Source organism: Knufia obscura (assembly GCF_036327395.1).
Source record: "Knufia obscura strain CCFEE 5817 isolate CBS 148926 chromosome Unknown scaffold_8, whole genome shotgun sequence".
Taxonomy (NCBI): Eukaryota; Fungi; Ascomycota; class Eurotiomycetes; order Chaetothyriales; family Trichomeriaceae; genus Knufia; species Knufia obscura.
Genome location: NW_027042694.1, coordinates 361038 through 378745, shown reverse-complemented (window position 1 = coordinate 378745; position 17708 = coordinate 361038). Strand labels below are relative to the sequence as shown.

Below are 17708 nucleotides of genomic sequence, written 5' to 3'. Positions count from 1 at the left end.
GAAGAAACCTTTCACGATGGCGTGAGTGGGTGTCCAGGATCACTCTAGCGGAATTCTAGGAATAGCTAACCTTGTGGCGACCGGGAAGTCTAAGGTACTTGTAGTGAATGTGAGATCAAGTAATGAGTTTTCTATCGAACAGAAGTCGCCTATATAAAAAGCCTTGCGGCGACCGAGATTTGTGGTATCATTTCCAGCGCAGGAGTACAAGGTTGGTCCAGCACTGAGTAGAGCGCCGTTGCCTGCCAGTCCGTACTATCGAATCGACCCTTTCTTGCAGCATCATTTGGCCAGCCGAACTCCTTCAGATGCAACATCAAACGCCCTGCTCGTGGTATCATTATTTCATATCCGAGTTGCTCCTCATAAGTCGTAAGAAAGAAGATCACACAGTCAGCCTCACTCCAGACTAGCTTGAGCTGACCTTCGTTGCTGTCGATTATACTTCTTCTTGTCATCAGCAGAACCGAAGAACATCTTGGCAGCATCAGGATTGACGATAGTCCTCGGGTCATAGGGAGGGCTTTCTTCTTCGAGAGCAAACACGATCATTTGGATGTGATTCTTCATCTCTTCGGGTTTGTTCGCGTTGTAGCATAAGACGCCATCTTTTGACACCTTGTGATGATATACTGGCGTAACCACTTTCACCCTCGGCTGTTCCTCAGGGAACCTGACGCTGGTTGAGATCTTGATCTTGAAGACGCCACCATCGAGGTTCGACTCTGGCTTGCCAAAGTAAGTCATGATCCATACAAATGGGTTGCCGTCTTCAAGCTCCAGGTCGATATTCATTATGCCTCCATTCTTCTGGTTTTGTTTGACGACGTTGAACTGGCTTTGCATACTGTACGCCTTGCTGGAGTCTCGCTGTTTAGCGAGCGCACCCTCTTTGGCCCAGTCTTCTGTTTCTTGGTTGATGACCTCTTTAATGCGCAGGAGCCTCTTTCCTAGTTGACCATACTGAAAGGTACCGTCCATGGTGTTGCTACCACCCTCGAATGGCATAGTTTCGAACTTCTCGCCCTCCTTGTGCTTTGGTGCATGGGTCTCAATAGTTGTCAGGTATGCCTCGTAGTACCACAAGAAGCGTCGTTTCTGCCAGTCGTTGAAGGGTTCCCACTTCAGCTTGTCTTTGGGCTCTTCCTCTTCTTCAGACGCCTCTTCGCTCTCAGATTGCCATTTCTCAGTATCTGGAGCTTTCTGCACTGAGCCGTCTGGCTGTATGCCGAACATGGCCTCGATCTTCTGTATGACGGCTACGCGGATGGTCTCGTGACGAATCTTGGCGCAGTATGCGTCGTTCTTTTTCTTGTCATCATCTGTGGTTCTACCCTCAAATCCGGGCTCGTTGCCGTACGGGTCGTTTGACATCAAGCTCTGTACTGACCACAAGACAGACTCAAGACCCTGAGCCGATGACCATTCTTCTCCTGGCAGCTCGCCGTGCCAAGTTCCCAGGATAGAGAGACACACCTTCCCGCCAGCATAGATGTTTGGGTTGAATCGTGTCCTGCCATGATTTGTAGTCTTTGCTTCTACTTTTGGAGGCTTGGAGGGATATTCTGCACCGAACTTAACGGCAAATTCGAAGAAACCATATTCGTAAGGAGAACCCGGGGTCCCCAAGATCAAGGTCTTGACATTCCGGATGTCTTCGTCCTGGTGTGCGACTATGATAGCTAGGAACAGTCAGCTTCAAGCAGTGGATTAGCACCAAGTTGAACGTACACAAGTCGTTGCTCGCCTGGATGCCCTTAATTTCCTGCAAAACAGTCAGTCGGTCCGTACACCTCACAGCGCATCGGTATCCTGACCTTCGCTATCCTTAACAGAGACTGGTTCGCCATGATCTGCGCAAGTGTGAGCTGGAACGACGGCTATTTACCAAGACCTTTGTCGGTATCATGGGACATAGAGGAACTTGAGATCATTTCAGTCTGACACGGGCATGCAAGCGTGCAGAGTATTGTGAGAGTATCACAGCCTGATTTGTAGGCAGCAGTTACCTTGCAGAAGTCGATTGTTACCTTGTACTTCAGCCTTTCTGGCTTGCGTGAAACAACACAAGCACATGCCCACTTACACGCGGCACGCGCCTGTCACGCCTGCCACTTTTTAATTGGCAGCGGCCGCCAGGCATCAATCGCCCTACCAAGGCGAAACGCCACTTAGCGAATTGAGGCGGAATTGTGAATTGCAGTAAGAGCACGAACGACCGGTCTGGCAACATCCTTATTTACGCTGTGCTGTTCTCACTGTTGGAATGTCTCTACGAAACTTTGATTTTGAAGTCATGAACCTTCCAGCAACGCTACGTCAGGGCTTCAAACTCTGCTTCTACACAGGAAGCAGGTCAATTCGCGCTGTCCAGGATGCGCAGACGGCGAGCATCCCGGAATTGGCATGACTTGACCCTCACCATCATGTTCGTCACGATCTGGGCTAGTAAATGGAATATAGTGCGTGCTTTGCCCACATCTGACTGTCACGGTGCAGGACGGATAGTGGAATTAATGCAGGCACAGCTCCTCGACTGCATTAACTCATGTATGATCTTACGTACATTCCAGGTGTCCATCGTTGTAGACCTTGTTTACTATATGGCAGCTTGATGTTCAGAGGTTACTACGTGCTAGATTAATAGAAGTGTAGTAAGTTTAACTCTAGGGAAATGCGCAGATTGCGGTCACGTGCTCCAGCTGCTGCGGTCCGGTCGGGCATTCCCACCACAATGGACGCCAGCGAGATCAGATCCAGTGCCATGTCAGACATCGCACCTGCCGCATCAAGCCATACACTCATTTCCATACTTCGACTTGCATCTCCACGAGCTCACTGACGCCCATACACCACATACTGTGAACCAGTTGCCCCTCACTTGGGCGCGTTGACCGACATTGAAACCATCCCCTACATAGTCCTACGACCCTCGAGACCATCTGCACCATTGGAGTCTCACGTCTCAAGGCTTAGAAGCCCAGCATAGCCACGAAAGCGTCTATTCGGAGGACCTGACACATGAGTGCACCGAGATTTCGACTACAACGCGTTGTGATGACTGTATGCCAGAAATAGCCACGATCAAGTCAAAGCCGCACGCCTCTATTCGAGCCAGAGATACTCGCCCCGAGCGACCTACAGGAACATTCCTCCGTTCGCCCGTCGAGTCTTTCGTCGTTCTCGTTACTATCTTTCTCCAGCCCAAGCGCTCCTTTCGAACGGACAACTACTAGGCGCATCTCTGACGGAGCATGAGCGCTGCTCTCAAGCAATATAGTGACATGATTGCATCTTAACATACATGATACACGCTTCCGGACTCTGGTAGCTTGAGCAAAATCGAATCCAGCAGGGCTGGAATAGCAAGATGAGCCACCCCTACACGAACGGGAACACGATGGTGTCCGAACCAGACAATCCTACGAACAGACAATCCTCGGACAGCAGGGTTGGTCGCAAAAGATCGCAAGAAAAGGACGGCAAAGGCCGTAGCCGCTCAAGAACAAACTCGAACAAAGGACACCGCACCTGCAAAAAATGCGGGGATCCGCTGACTGGCCAGTTCGTAAGAGCGCTGGGTGGAACATTTCACCTTGATTGCTTCAAGTGCAAAGACTGCGGTCAGATTGTGGCTAGCAAGTTCTTTCCTGTGGACGAAGCGGACGGCTCTGGGCAATTCCCGCTGTGCGAGACGGACTACTTCCGTCGCCTCGACCTCTTGTGCTTCGAATGCGGTGGCGCCCTTCGAGGCTCATACATCACAGCGCTTGAGCGCAAATATCATATTGAACACTTTACCTGTTCAGTTTGTCCTACCATCTTTGGTGCGCAAGACAGTTACTACGAACATGATGGCAAGGTCTATTGTCACTACCACTATTCCACCCAATTCGCTCAGCGCTGCAATGGCTGCCAGACAGCTATACTCAAGCAGTTCGTGGAGATTTTTCGGAATGGGCAAAACCAACATTGGCACCCGGAGTGCTATATGATTCACAAATTCTGGAATGTACGCCTTGCACCGAGCGGTCCTGCTTTGCCTCGGCCCGAGATTGGACTCAATGTAAGCGATGAGCAACGCGAGCTCGTCAAAGAGGACGAAGAGAAAATGGAAGAGAAGGTCTACCGCATCTGGAGCATACTCTCCACGTTCGAAGAGTCTTCGGCCTCCTGCATTTCTGATATGCTTCTTCACGTCAGTAATGGCGTTTACATTGACGGCATCATCGTTGCAAGGAAGTTCATTTGGCACGTTGATATCCTGTTTGGTGCCGTTGACAGCTTGGCAGCGCTGGTCATCGAGCATGGCCTGAAAGAATTGGCATATGGAAGAGAGGCAAAATTACTATGCAAGAAAGTTGTCGCATTTTTCACTCTCTTATCAAGGACTCAGGAAACTGGTGTACGCAAGCTAGGTGTGACACAGGAATTACTGTCTCTGGTTACTGGGCTGGCGCACTACCTGAAGCTCCTTATTCGCATTGGCTTGCAGGGTGCCCTGAAACTAGAACGAGAAAAAGGGACTACTGAAGGCCTCAATGCCTTCCTCGACGAGCTGGCAGACCTGGAAACGATCAAAGAGAATGAGATGAAATCTCTCGACCTTAATGAAAGCACCGCAGGACTCGCCAATCAAGAGTCGGACTGCTGCGCATACTGCAACGACCCCATCGACGATGAGTGTGTCATGATATACGGGAAGCGCTGGCATGTCAAACCACCGCATCTTAACTGCAGCACATGCAAGCGGGACCTGACCCACGATCTTGCCAGCGCTGTCTATAGCGAGCGCGAGGACAAAGTATACTGCATCAACCACTCCTCGCGTGCCCAGGAGACCGTGTCTGGCTTCTCACATGTGACGAAATTACAGCAATATGTTTTCCTTCTGAAGGTCGCCTTAGCAAGATTGCTCGAAGTGCTCAAATCTGGTGGCACACTACCTCACACATCTGAAGACCCCAATTTGACTCCCTATGATAATGCTGAAGGCCATAGACTCTCGCCTAAGACCGAAAGGGAAAGGAGGATGGGCTCGAGGTCACGGTCATATGCTGGCGCATCTCGAAATGTGCAGCCTGAAGAGTCATCTTTGCAACAAACAGTGGGAGAAATGAAGAGATTGCGCTCCACTAGGAATGAGAGAACTCTTTCTACCACTTTCCGAAAGGCTAGAGAATCACGCATTCTCGATGGTCCGCAAGGAGTGCAGCCTGGCTCACCAAACAGCCAAGATGTTGAAGGACGCTTCAGGAACAAATTCTCCATAGTTGACGAACGATCAGGCGAACCAAGAAACAAAAACAGTCTTGTCTTCGGCTCGAATCAAGATGGCTTGACGCTCGATGACATCCCAAGGATCGTTGCCGCGGAGCAAGCGAAGGAGCAGCGGCCGAATGCGTCTCGTTTCGCAGGTGAGAATCTCCTTGGCCATGACGAGCAACCTAAACTTATCAGCACAAGCCAACGCCGGTCGACGGGTCACGATCTCCTCGCGAACGAGCCTGCCACGTTAAGAACCAAGAGATATTTCTCTGAACTCTCTGCCCTCGAATACTTGATAGTGCGGACGGTTGCTGTGATTACAATGCAACCTTTGCTTGAAAGCCATGGGTTCACTATGGAAGAACTGCTCGGGCTCATTGAGACACGTAAGACAACGTTCTGGGGTAAAGTTAGCAAAGCGCTTAGAAATGAGCCGAAGAACAAGAAGAAGGGTGTCTTTGGCATCCCACTCGAGTCACTCGTAGAAAAAGAAGGAGCCGAATCCACCAATGGTGTTGGTCCCGGCGCCCTCAAAGTCCCCACTATTGTTGATGATGCCGTCGCAGCGATGAGACAGATGGACATGTCTGTGGAAGGGGTTTTCCGAAAGAACGGCAATATCAAACGTCTGAAGGACACAGCTGAAGCCATCGACAATAACCAGAATCCCGACCTCGAGAAAGAAAATGCCGTTCAAGTGGCAGCGTTGTTGAAGAAGTTCCTCAGAGACATGCCCGATCCTTTGATGACTTTCAAGCTCCACAAGCTCTGGATTACTTCTCAGAGGTTGGACAACCATAACGACAAGATCAGGTTGCTTCACCTGATATGCTGTTTGCTGCCCAAGTTCAATCGAGATACGATGGAAGTGCTGTTCAGCTTCCTGAAATGGGCTGCGTCATTCTCTCAAGTTGACGAGGAATCGGGCAGCAAGATGGACATTCACAATCTCGCTACTGTAATGGCGCCGAACATTTTGTATGCGCCTCCACCAAAACAAGGCAACAAGGGCCCAGTGATTCCGCAGGTCGACGAAAGCTTCCTGGCAATTGAGGCCGTCAATCTGCTGATCAAGTACAACGAAACTATGTGTGAGGTATGTCAAACTTGAGGCGTTGAATGTTGTCTTACAATACTAACTCTCGTAGGTTCCCGAAGATTTGCAATCGATATTAACAGATAGTTCTCTGCATACCGCTTCGGCAGATATGAGCACGAAGGAGATTCTTGCGCGGTACGGTCACATTGTTCAAGGCCACGTGCAAACACAAAGGGTAGGCGCTCCCGATGCGCCTGGCCATTCACCATCAAATTCGCAGAAGGCCAATGGCATGGCAACACGAATCGACATCGATGCCAACCAAACGAGCGCTCTTCAGAAACAGAGCTCCGCTCGGCATGTACCCAACCAAATGCAGCAGAATAGCTCTGCTCACGATCTAGCCGCACCCAAAGCGCCGTATGCGACAGATCGTGCAGGCAGTCAGAGCAGTCATGAGGACTACAGTCCTAACAACATTAGATCAAGCTATCAAGCCAAGGCTGGCGTTCCGGGAATGGCTTCCTAGTGTGATGTTTCATTTGTTATCGGACAACAAATATACCCAAGCGACAAACAGGTTCTTGCTTGAGGAGTGCCCGAGCACGAATATTACGAAGTCACGAGTTATGACTATTCACCAGTCCTAGGGTCGAGTTGACAAACGACTACAATTTGTCGGTCGACGTCGACACCGAGGTTCCACACATCGAAGCCCCGTTACGGGCAGCTTTCACATTCGTCTTCGCGCATCTAGCCGCGCGGAGAGAGACCTCAACACTATGCTCACTACTTCAAAGAAGCAATTGAGCTAACAAGAGTCGCTCACACTAAAGGTGCTAAGCGCGTTCTGAGACTGCGTACAAATATTTGTTCACGCATGATTCTGTGAGCATCAAATACAAGCAAGACTATTCAGCATGTTGAGAAAGCAAATCATGGTCATCGGATCACGCAGATTAGGACTGGATTACAGGTTTCCAGCCCAGCTGTGGTGCTGAGCAGTCATGGACATTTGGTCAGGCGTTCAGGAAACCTTCAACAACACAAGCAAGAGGCACAAGCAAGATATGGCCATAAAGCAGTATGCTGGTGGCTTATGGACGTCAACCTCGTCCAGCCCAGGAAGCATAGCGACGGAGCACGTGATTGAGACCGCAACTCTAGACGGCCTAGAAATGGATAGCGATTTAGCCCATGAGCAAGGACCGCTGGAGTGGAGGAAAGAGCGATCATAGTTCAGGAAATAGGTTAGGCCCAGGTAAAACACGCAGGAAGTAGCTGCAGTGCAGAAGATTTGTGGCACAAAAGTTACCTCGATGGTGCTCGTCCAGGACTTGAGACCTTGATGGTAAGTTCAATTCAAATGAAGTATCTCCACATCACGATTTGCTTTGCCTTTTCAATGCGTGCTGCAGGTCACGATCATGTCCAATCCTTGCCAGGGCGTCTAAGGTTATTGTTCGTCTAGAAACATATCTCTATTTCTTTACCAACACCCTCTCCATCGTTCTTTCGAGCGCCGCCAACGCCTCCTCCGCAATCTGATAATGAATCACAATCCTCCCACTCTTCGCCCCAATCCTCTCCTCCTTCGCAACAGCCGCAAACTCAGCATTACTCACACCCGCACTCTCCAGATCAAGCCACACCATATTCGTCTCAACCGGCCACGTCAACTCCCCGCCCTTCCCCTCCCACACCTTCCCAATCCGCCGTGCCTTAGCATGACAATCCCTCAATTTCCCACCCTCCCCATTCGGGCCTGAGCCAAAGCCCTCATCCACTGCAACCCTTGCCGCAGCAGCGATAATCCCGGACTGCCGCGTACTCCCGCCCATCATCTTCCGTATGCGCTTTGCCTGCGTGATGAATGCGTCCGAGCCCACAATTACCGACCCAATCGGCGCGCCAAGACCCTTGCTGAAGCAGAGGGATATACTATCGAACAAGCCCCCGTACTCCGTTAGACTGCCCGCGTTTGCGGCCACGGCTTCCCAAATCCGTGCCCCGTCGAGATGGAGGATGATGTTGTGCGAGTGCGCGAACTCGCTGATCCGTTTGACTTCGGATAATGGCATGATCATCCCGTTTAGGGTGTTCTCGAGACTTATCACGCGTGTCGGACAGGCGTGGACGTCGTCGCTTAGAATTGCGTGTTTGCTTATGTCTTCGAGGGTGAGGTGGTGGTTGTTAGCCGGCCAGACTGTGATCAATCCCGCGCCGGAGAGCGTGGATATCCCGCCGGCCTCGTAGTTTGCGATGTGGGAGCGGGCGTCGCATAATACACTGTGTGGTGGGAATGTTAGATGCGAGCGGATGGCGACTTGGTTGCCCATTGTGCCGGACATGACTAGGAGGCCGGCGCTGTGGCCCGTTAGGGAGGCGATGTGGGATTCTAGAGAGGCGGTTGTTGGGTCGCCGCGGTATATGTCGTCTGTTAGGGTGGTGCGGGTTATTGCGCGGAGCATGGAGAGGGTGGGGGTTGTGATTGTGTCGCTGTGGAAGTCGTAGGCGTTTGGGCCGGGAGCGTGCCATTCGGAGGAGGTGGGGTGGGTTTCGGGGGTGGTTGTTTGGTGGGCTGGGGTGTTGAAGTCTGCGCCATTACCGTTCGTGCCGTTTGAGCCAGCGAGGTATGGATCTTCTTTGGCGGGAGGTGCCATCGTGCGTAGTGATGTGGTGTATGACCTTATCCGATGTGTACTTGGTCGAAGTTTATTCGTTGCTAGGAATTTATACCTTTGCGACAGAGCTGGGCTTGTGATGATTGTTCTTTGCGGAAGCCAGTTGAAGGGTATGCGGTTCATGTAGCAGACGGACAATCACCTGGCGGTCTTTGCGTTTATCTACGCCCTTCGACGAGGTCGTATTCATGCCCATCGTTACTTACTGCTTAGCGAGCTAAGATATCAGAGCAGGATCTGTGTTCTTCGGCCATCTCCGTCCTCACCTAGAAAGTCAGTCGAAGAAGCAGCTTTTAGGAGCTGGCCTCAGGGCCGCTCGGCAGCCGCTCCTAGAGCTTGGCACCCGTATTTTGGACAAAGCCGTATTTTTGGACAAAACTACGCATATGACAGCTACACAATTATATTAATTAACAACGTTATCTTCTAATCTGCTTGCTGTCTTTCTAGCACGGTGTCGTAGACGTCAACGAGCATTAGGATCCTCTATTACACTAAGATTAGAGGGCTACTGCTCGTATAATAGCTCCTATTCCTCTTCGTTATTATAGCGGGAGTATCCTAGGTCTTTAAGGTTAGTTAAGATACTATCGCTTAGTTTCTTAATACGCTTATATACTAGTTCGTTATCGTTATCTCTATTATTCTTTTTATACACTTTAAGTTGCTATTAAAGTACTATAGCTTTAGCTTTTAGCTCTATAAGATAGTATTTAATTCGAGTAAGTTATAACTAATAGCTATTAAGTACTACTTCGCGTAGTTGATATATAATTAGTTACTATTTTAACCTCCTCTTAGGCGTATAAACCTCTACTATCTTTACTAGAATAATATCGAGTATAACTCGTCTAATCTTATTTAATCCGTATTAATAAATTAATATATTAACGTTTCGGGGATATAGGTATATACGTTATTACCTAGATTTAATATACTTCGTAGTTATAGTATATAAACGTACTTAAGTATATATTATATTAAATTCCGCTCTTCTTAGTAGTTAAATACTCGTCGGATTAAAGTCTCGTAGCCTTTAGCTATAGGTAGTCTTTAGTATATAAAATAGCTACGTATTAAGTAGCTAAATAAGATAAGAGAAGTATAGAAGTAGCTATATAATATATACGTTATTCTAGTAGGCTAACTATTATATTTTCCTAGTATAATATAACTAAACGATGTCAATATATAATACTCTTACTTTCTAGTTCTCTCTTTTCGTCTCTAGTAGAAATACGTTACGAAATTAGGTCGCTCCGTACTTATTAGTAATTTAGCCCTTCTTACTAAAGCCCTAGTAAAAGTTTAGTATAGTAGAAGTAAGAACTAGTTATTATATAGTATAATTAGAACTTCGCTCTAATATATTACTATTAGCCGAATAGACTTATCTATTATTAAAATACACTCTAGTACTAATATCTATTAGGTATTACCTAACTTAGTAGTAATAAGGGATAGTCTATACTTACTAAATACTACTTATTTAGTCGTTAAGTAGTTTATTCTAGTATTGATTTTATCGGTATTCTAGATATTATTATTCTTAACTTTTATATTAGCTAAACGGATTTTTATAGAGGTAAACTATACCCGTAAAAGGATAGGATAACTTATCGAGACGCGCTCTATCTCTAGGTATTATTCTTTCTTTAAACGGAGTTCTAGCTAGTGAGTAATAAACTTATTTATCTAATTAATACTAAGCGGTTTAAACGGCTTTTCCGGATTGGTATTCTCTCTAGTGAGTCGATTAGTAACCGCGCGGAGTTCTAGATAATAAAGTGCCCTAAACTATTATTAGAGGGCTAGAATATACTATATAAGCACCTTTTCTTAGGCTATTAAGAGTTTGGTATTGGTATAGCGCTCGGTAGTAGAGGACGGTAGGTAGAGAGCGGCTCTTGAGATAGTACTTTTAGATATACCGTGCAGCGCAGCCGCCTTACGGGTTCGCAACTTAGGATCAGTTAAATAGGCCTTTTTGGCCTGCTAAACACGCTCGTAAAGTCCGATTTGTATTATTATGAGTAGATAATTACTTGTGGTTGTTACAATTAATTGTTTATGAGTGTTGTTTTGACGCGTCGCGTCTAAGAATACGGGTTTGTCCAAAATACGGGTGCCAAGCTCTAAGCACCTCGGCACCTATTTGGCAGGTCAAGCGGTCATGTCCGGAATTCAAGGAATTGGTGCAGATACGTAGTTGCATAGGGGCTATAAACACTACAGTTCTCCATGCCAGCGACTTCGGGCGAGCTCAATGCAGACTACAAGTAGAGATTCGGGACTCTGACGATAGCGTTGATATGTCCGCTACGGTACCATAGGCTCCAGGAAGAGCAACGAAAGGGTCAAAAGTCGTCGCTGGAATATATGTAGAACCAGGCCTGGTGGACCTACCGAGTCATCGCGACCTGCATCTTGTTGTTTGACGCACCTATTTTTCCGTCACAAAAGCTCGTACGGCCAGTTGGCGCAGGTGATCGTACGAGCATGTATTCGAGTTTCTGGCATGTTCATGTTTGTGCTTGCCTGGCTCTTGACAATTGAAGCAAGCAGCTGACCTTAGAGCGCATACATTTTGCCTACTTAGCCATTGTGCAGATTTGCAACTATCCAGTACCCGGGCAGATGAATGCTTGAATCAATTCCCACAGGAGTATCGAGAAGCATATAAGTACTGCTTCTATGAATACGATTATATGCATAGATACAAGGTATCCAATGTAATTTTCACAATAGCGTCGACCCACCGAATGATGAATAATCTGAGTGAGAGGTATACTGGTCGTTAGGCTTGACTATGGCTAGCATGGGCTACTTACGGTCTTCTCCGAAGCTTAGAGGTCACCCGGAGTGGTGCATGTTCTAGGGTCGGTTTCCTAAGAAGACAGGCCGATATCACCTAAACGAGCCTACCTATTGCTACCGACGCCTCCCTACGGTACGAAATTTGTGACAAGCCACTGGAGACGCTATTGTGAAAATTACATTGGATACCTTGTACATTGCATTGCTAAGCAAGGGACGACAAGTATAGTGGAGCCCTGATCCACTAGCGCGATAGACCCGCGCGTCGCACTTTACGCGTTCCAAACATGTCCGTGAAATTCACTCGAGGGGTAAGACAGCGCTTCTCGCAACTTGCGACAGAACATTAAAGCATGCGAATCTTTGGACACTGAGCATCGCATCAATTTGGCGATATGCCTGCTCATCGCGCATCGATGGCGCCACCTCCAAATACCAACCTGTATTGCGCTCAATGCGACTCGCAAATTGGCATCTTCGAGAATGAATGGGAGAATCTGACTTCATCGTACGCGAAGCCGAAAGAGAAAGGCATAAGCTTTGGTCTGGAAGTGGGTGAAAAGACACAGATAGTCCCCAATGGATCTGCGCAAAAAGCAGCCGAGGGTTGTACCATGGCTGAGGTCTTCTGCAAGAAGTGCTCAACTATGGTCGCTCAATATTGCAAGAGTGCGCCGCATCCCAGCAAGGAATACTTGGTGAATCAGCAATTCTTCAAGCTTTCCAGAGTCTACTTGAAGGATGCGCACACAAATGAGAGGATCGAGCCCACCTTTGTCGAGGTCGACCGTGCCTCAAGCCAGGCTCGACCAGCGAGTGTTAGATCCAGCATTCCTCCACCGCCACCTCCCAGGCAAAGAGCACGTTCGGCACACGAGCACCTCGAGATACCTTCGTTCCGGCAGTCATATCCGCCACCTTCGCACCCTCAAGCATTTGCGGCCTACCAAGCTCGGCCGTCGCCTATGCCACCATCAACACAATTTGAGCAGACATATGACGCTCGACCGCTGGCGTCTTTCGCCCCCCTGACCAACCAGTACGGCCAACAGCAGTTCTATTATCAGTCATCAGTACCAGATTATGTTCGACCCATGTCTGCGAATGACGTACGTCCTCTGCCACGCGAAGTGACCGAACAAGGCGCAGCGATTGCAGGATGTTACGAACGTCTTGCAAGCCTAGATGGACGCATCGCAAGCGAAGCGACACGGACTACTGCTTTGGAAAATCGTATGATAGTGGCCGAAACCAAATCGACTCTTCAGGAAACAGCATTGGGCAATGTTCGTGGAAGTTTGGAACAGCTGCAGCAGACGCAACAAAATCAAGCCAGCGGCGGCGTCTTGCAGAATGAGATCATACAGCAGCAGCAGACAACAATTGAAACACAGCAGGAAGAGCTCCAGAAAATGCGTGAAAAGCTAGGGTCTCTGCAAAAGATGAGCGAGAAGCTAGAGTCGCTTCAGACCAGTATGACTGAGCTTAGAGGCACTATGGAAGCGAAAAACATCAAGGCGTTAGTGCAGACTGGTCCACGTCCAGACTCGAATGGTTTCCTGGACAACCTCGAGGTAATAGTACGAGCTATGAGAAGTGCTCGGTCCGATGATGAGCAGGTCAGTGCTTTGCGCGAGGAGAACAAGGCTATGAAAGCACGCTTGGAGTCGATCGCAAGCGCGATTGGCCCTGGCGCCCATGACATTCAAGACCCTCTCGAAGGCGGAACATCGACTCGAGAACCTGACAGTTCGCATGTACTAGGCAAGCGCAAAAGAGCCTTGAACAAGAGTGATCAGGAAGTGAGAAGATTGTCTCGCCAAGCTCCATTCCTGCCAACTCCGGATTCCACCCAGCCTAGTAGTCGTTCGTTGGCAAGTTCACACCAGTCCTTAGCTTATAACGAAAGGTCCCATGCGGAGAAGGAGCGATCACTTCCAGACGATTCCCAATCGCAGGGCTCAGATGACGATGATTCAGAGGTGCTTGAGAATGGTAGTGGCAAATTTATCGCGCAGGAAAGAGCCACCAGCGCACCAGGAGGAACTGATGATCATACCAAACCTGCAGTATCGAATCAGAATTCAGCCATGTCAGAAGCCAACAAAGCATCAGCCTTGACCTCCAACACGTCCTCGACTGCCAACTTCCACCAAGGGCATATAACAAATGGGCTCGCTCCAGGTGCGCCAAACTCTCACGAGGGCGAATTAATACTCGTCCCGCGGCCAGAAGCAGGCTTGAACCATGGATGGCAAGCTGTCCCAGCCTATGGACCCTATGCCCCTGGTCCATGGTATAGCGCGTCTGTCCCTTATGCAAGTCGGTACCACCCTTCCTTTAACGGTCGTGCTTCAATGCCTCAATTTATCAGCGGGCCAGGAGTTATGCCACCATATTTCGGATCCACTATCTTTCCACCTTCGGCAATGACACCTGGGAACGTCGCTTCGTCAGGCCAGACCAGCAGTCTTGATCGGAATGATACATTCTCCGGCCCACTCAGCCGTGGACAAAGATTGGAAGAGATCATACAAAGACCAAGGCCATCTTCCGTTACCAACGTCAATACATCTGACAAGACCGACACACCAGCGACGGTCCTGCAACCGCGGCAAAGAAACTTGTCAGAACAGCCAACAGAACAAGCAAGCACCAAGAAGGATCTTGTCAATGCAGAGAGCATCGACTTCAGTGATGAAGAGAACACCGAACCCGTAGAAGAATCGACTACCCAGCCCATAGAGCCAGTGTCCACCACGCCGGTTGGCGAACCACCGCTTCGCACCGCTGGTTCAACATTGGTCAGTCGCACGGTACGTGGCTTCACGTTGGAGCCCTTGGAACGACCTGTCCTCACCGGGCCTCGCTATGCGCAGAAGCAGAAGTGGGCTACGCCTGCGCCACGGCGCAGTACTGGCAGCCGAACTGCTACCAAAAATCGACCCGCTACCAAGAGCCGGCCTGTCACTGAAAGCCGACCTGCTACCGAAAGCCAGACTGCTGGCGAAGATCGACCTGCTATCGAAAGCCGACCTGCATCTGTAATGCCGGAGGTCATGGCTGCAGTCGAGCACTTGAATAGTAGTGCTGCTCGACATGCAGGAACACCAAGAGCAATGGCTACACCCTCGCGGTCATCTTCCGCAGCTAGAGCGACGAACATGCCAGCGTCCAAGCGTGCGAAGAAAAGTCGAATCAGCGAGCCTATTCCCCATATTTCGGTCGATATACCAAATCATCGTCTTAGTGTTTCGAAAGAGCAAAGCACACCGCAGGTGCGTGAGGAGAGTAGCAGTGCGACCAGAGCTTTAAACCAAATTGCGATTACTAGCAAACCTTCAACAGGACACGAGGTCTCGCCAGCAGAGAAAATTGGTACACCTGCACCTGGGCCACCAACCCGAGGTCGACCCAGAAAGAGTGATCGAAAATCAAATTTGCAAGAGAAGGATATACCTCAACCAAGTGCAACGCCAGAATTGGCCGAGAAAAACAACGATGATTGTGCTAAATGTGGCAAGGGCGGCAACGTACTGTGCTGTGATGGATGCCCAAAGGTCTATCATCATCGATGCCTCAATCCGCCAAGGAATCCCAGAGATACGGTCGAAGGGAATTGGTACTGCCATGAATGTGTCGAGTCACGGCAGCAGACGCGGAATGCGACGAAGGACACAGCGATGGACCTACAAACGAGGAGGCAAGTCTTAATGGAGAGGACCAGACTAGCTCAGGAGGTAATGGACAGAGAGTAGGTCGCTGAGAGAGGTCGAAGATGATGTGTTTGGACTATTCTTGTATGCAGTACCTCAGGGAGCCCTTGGATCAACTTGGAGTAGGGATGTACTATTATGCAAAGTCGGGTCGAAGTGCATTCAGCACAGGTAATGATATCAGCGACATGTTTGCCGATGAGTGCGGTGATTCTGACAAACCGAGCTGATGGATGTTTGTCCATTCGAATGATGGTGGGCCATAACATGAAGACGGATGAGAGACGCGATGTCCGCATAGCGATGGCGTTGTTGGTGCCGGCGCGCACGGCAAAAGTCAGATAATGGAGATATCTTCGGAGAACAAGACTCGTTTGCTGCAGTCACTAGCAAGGTCCGCTCACAATGCCAAATTTCGTGCTCGAGAGACGACGAATTGAGAAGGATCCATGACTGCACGTCCATTTGAGATGTCGGATGCAGGAGTGTGGACATCTACAAGTAGCAGAGGTCCAAGAGTCGGGCGACAGTGATGGACAAGGAAACGGATGAGCAGTGACTACTGTGCCTTGGGCATTTCCAAAGACAAAAGCCAGACGAAACGAAAGTCGAAATTTGATTAGAGGTGAGCCAAAGAGGGCGAGTAATTGCGTGGAAATCTGTCAAATTATTCAGCAGAGAATGGAAGATCAGTTCACAGGACCAGAAGCGGCCGATTGTTCACGAGCTACAGTAGTAGTAGACGGCCGTTGGCAGCAATACATGGTTGATATGCGCTTCTCTGAATGTCACCTCATTCATTCGTGGTATTAGTGTTCCCTCATAGCGAACGTTCTATCTCACTTCCAACTTGAGGCAAAAGACGTCGGAAGGACTGTATCTAAAGGTTTGTGGAAAACTCGAGTTGGTCGCACCTGCATGAACAGAGTTCTGCTACTATGCACATCGGAGCAACATGAACATGAAAGTGAAGAGGAAGCAACACATGGAAAACCCTCAGACATGACCGGAGAGATTAGAAACCCCAACGCATGCAGACAACAACATCACGATCATTCCTCCATCAATAATCTCCCACCTCAACCCCCCCCCCCCCCCCCCCCCCCAAACATCAAGCACAACCGCAACCGCCCCCACCACAGTCCCAAAGATCAACAAACCCGTCCTCAAATCATTATGCCACTTCCACCGCTCCACCAGTACCCTCGTACTCTGATACTTCGGATTCCTACTCTCACGATCCATCGACCCCTTTTCACCGCTAGCATACGTGATACACACAGGCTGACCACCCGGCGCATCATACAGCCCCACAAGACGTCTTGTGTGGATACTCAATGCCCCGTTGGTTCGTCGAAGTGCCGTGAGTGCCCATGGTACACCTGATGCGGTTGCCAGAGCAGCCAGGATGTAGATCGTGCGGAGGGTGATGCGGGCAATAATTCCAGTTCCAATTCCAGTTCCAATTCCAGTTCCAATTCCAGCTGCGACGCAGGACGAGTCAATTATCCCTGAGTCAGAAATTGAACGTACATTCAGCGTAATATGCCAAGTAGCCGAAACTCAGCAGGTTGATGAGGCAACAAGGTCGGGAGAATGCTGCGCCGTCGATGTATTGGTTGCGCCATTGTGCTAGTATGATTGCGTCGTCGCCGGAACCGTAGTCGATGATTGAGGGGATTGTTGCGCGTGATAGGGCCCATATATACCATATTAATAAGTGTTGGTCGGTGTGAGGCAGAGTATTTTACTCATCAGCGAAGATTCCTAATGAGGTGAGCCCGGCCACCTTGGCTAGGAGTGTCGAGGTTGGTTCACTCATGTTGGTTGACGATCAATGTGTACGACGGTGTTGTGCAGAAGGAGACGAGGTGCAAGCAGCGAGCGTTGTCAGAGCGACAGATGTTACGTAGTTGCTCATCTTTGACGACTGTAGGTACCTCAGGGGCATATGGTTTGGTTCATAAAGCCCACGGAGCATGTGGCTACGGCTGAGATACGCCACACGAGCGAACTCAGCATGTTTTGAGTCTTCACACATTATGATTGGCTCGTTGCTCCGTAGAAGGTAGGTAAAGTTTGTGGCTCTCGCTTTTTCCTCCAACGCTGGCGATTTGTCGATAATGACCATTGTTGAGAGCTCCGACGGCCAAATAGACCTTGTGAAGGTATCTGCTTTGTGGC

At 49.2% G+C, this 17708-nt stretch overlaps 4 protein-coding genes across 4 annotated transcripts; 2 read left to right on the top strand and 2 right to left on the bottom strand.

The window, feature by feature from the left end:
* Positions 1 to 399: 399 nt before the first annotated feature.
* Positions 400 to 1850, bottom strand: PMZ80_006955 (uncharacterized protein; the record flags this gene model as incomplete). Its single annotated transcript, XM_064875364.1, has 3 exons — positions 400 to 1682; positions 1732 to 1765; positions 1818 to 1850. The coding sequence occupies 3 exons, from the start codon at positions 1848 to 1850 to the stop codon at positions 400 to 402; spliced, it is 1350 nt and encodes a 449-aa protein (XP_064728629.1).
* A 1520-nt stretch (positions 1851 to 3370) lies between these two features.
* rga1 (Rho-type GTPase activating protein Rga1) lies at positions 3371 to 6836 on the top strand (the record flags this gene model as incomplete). Its single annotated transcript, XM_064875363.1, has 2 exons — positions 3371 to 6364; positions 6417 to 6836. The coding sequence occupies 2 exons, from the start codon at positions 3371 to 3373 to the stop codon at positions 6834 to 6836; spliced, it is 3414 nt and encodes a 1137-aa protein (XP_064728628.1).
* Positions 6837 to 7788: 952 nt separating this feature from the next.
* Positions 7789 to 8970, bottom strand: PMZ80_006953 (uncharacterized protein; the record flags this gene model as incomplete). Its single annotated transcript, XM_064875362.1, has 1 exon — positions 7789 to 8970. The coding sequence occupies one exon, from the start codon at positions 8968 to 8970 to the stop codon at positions 7789 to 7791; it is 1182 nt and encodes a 393-aa protein (XP_064728627.1).
* A 3254-nt stretch (positions 8971 to 12224) lies between these two features.
* Positions 12225 to 15566, top strand: PMZ80_006952 (uncharacterized protein; the record flags this gene model as incomplete). The annotated part of the gene is made up of 1 exon (XM_064875361.1): positions 12225 to 15566. The coding sequence occupies one exon, from the start codon at positions 12225 to 12227 to the stop codon at positions 15564 to 15566; it is 3342 nt and encodes a 1113-aa protein (XP_064728626.1).
* Positions 15567 to 17708: the final 2142 nt, after the last annotated feature.